Consider the following 1,622-nt stretch of genomic DNA (forward strand, 5'->3'; position numbering starts at 1 on the left):
TGGGTTGAGCATTCGAGGTCCAAATTAATTTCCTTGCCTCTAAACCGGTCAAAAAATCCCTTCCTTCTGAGATGTGAGAGGCTGCCCAGGTCTGCTCCTTTGTTTTCCAGAGTCCCCTCTGGTGGAGGACAGAGCTCGAGATACAGAGCCAGTAAGGGTTAGAAATGTGGGCCCCAAACCAGCATCAGTCAGAGGAGAGGAAAGGGGAAAGATGACACAACAAGAACGGAAATCTAAGCTGAACCAAAGCACTGAAGGTGCTCAGAGAGCAAAGGCTGCACCACAACTCAGAAGCTGAAGACAGGAGACCTACCTAGGCCTGAATTCCCAGGAAAGGCAAGGGGAACAGTAACTCAGAGCACACAGACTGTGCTGAGAGTCCTGTCTGACTCCCAGACACGAGAGCCTGAGGTTTAACCAAGTGGGTGACTGAGCCTACATCGATCCCAGGCTTTTCAAACAGGATTTAAGAGCTCCAGCTCTTCCCACCCTCCTCCCTCAGTGGTCCAGGCTCTGCTCACCTCTTGATTGAACTGCTTCACTGGGCTTGATCCTGGTTTATCCACCCTGGATGGGATTCTCACCTGGATTGCACACAAGAGCAGAGGCCACCCCTGGAGATGGGATCAGCAACACACACACACACACACACACACACTTCCCTACAACCACCCACGAGAGAAAACCTCCTCACCCTCAACTCCAACTGTGGAGACCCAAAAGGCTGGGGAAGAATCTGGAGTGAACACTTCTTTCAACAGCCAGAATAAAAGAGTGCAGCTCCTCCCTCCCACTCTGCCTCAGTTTGCTGCCACAGATTCCCCATTCACAGGTACCTGGATGACAACTCCCATCACGGGCAGGTTCAGGGTCTGTCCCGGCACAGGAGGAGGCCACTGGTCGATCTCGTTGCACACTGAGGGGCACAGGAGAGGGGAAAGGTTTCATCTGCAGGAAAACCCAGCCTGTCCAGCTGCTCCTGGGAGTTCTGGCACTGAATCACTGCCCGTTCCCAGGTGAGCACCTTCATTCCCACAGCAGCACCACAGTGTTAAATAAACCAGGATTGAGCTGAACAAGGCAATAAAGGCCTGCCAGAGATGCAGCAGCAGCACTTCTTGCTGTCTCTGGGATTACACTGACAGCCCCATCCATCCCCTTCCCATCAGTGCCTCCTTTGCAGCCGGCTGTCATTTGGACAAGCAGACAGAAAGTTCTTCCCTGCCAGAATTTGTTGCGGAACAAACCGATCTGGAACATTTCAAACCGTCCTTCCAGAACCTCCTGATCAAACCCCTGCAGGATTTCAGGCTGCAAACCCTCCCTCCCAGCCCTCCCTGCTCACCTGCCTCCAGGCATGGCTCCAGCTTGTCAAAGTACTCCGGAGCGATGAGCTGGAGCAGGGACTGGAACAGGTTCACGTAGGGCAGGCGGGACACCAGCACCAGGGACTGGAAAAGGGCACATCTGGGAGTCAACCCCCCCCAACACCATCCCTTCCAGCACTAAACATGTTTATCCTGCACAAGGAGCAGCTGAGAGAGCTGGGGGGGCTCATCCTGGAGAAAAGGAGGCTCAGGGGGGACCTTCTGGCTCTGCAAGTCCCTGCCAGGAGGGGGGAG

The 1,622-nt window shown here is 54.4% G+C and overlaps 1 protein-coding gene across 1 annotated transcript in view; it reads right to left on the reverse strand.

The window, feature by feature from the left end:
* Positions 1-440: 440 nt before the first annotated feature.
* LOC114069536 (protein DENND6B-like) overlaps positions 441-1,622 on the reverse strand; it is a 7,526-nt gene continuing 6,344 nt past the window's right edge. The window contains exons 6-8 of the mRNA XM_027906396.1: positions 1,346-1,505; positions 837-916; positions 441-584 (exon numbers count right to left, since the gene is read on the reverse strand). Of these exons, the coding sequence (XP_027762197.1) occupies positions 456-584; positions 837-916; positions 1,346-1,505 (369 nt within the window). The 3' untranslated portion in view covers positions 441-455. The remainder of the gene's footprint in view (positions 585-836; positions 917-1,345; positions 1,506-1,622) is intronic.

The sequence above is a fragment of the Empidonax traillii genome, unplaced genomic scaffold (assembly GCF_003031625.1).
Source record: "Empidonax traillii isolate 1590-97213 ecotype Southwest subspecies unplaced genomic scaffold, ASM303162v1 scaffold1292:size136317, whole genome shotgun sequence".
Classification (NCBI taxonomy): domain Eukaryota; kingdom Metazoa; phylum Chordata; class Aves; order Passeriformes; family Tyrannidae; genus Empidonax; species Empidonax traillii.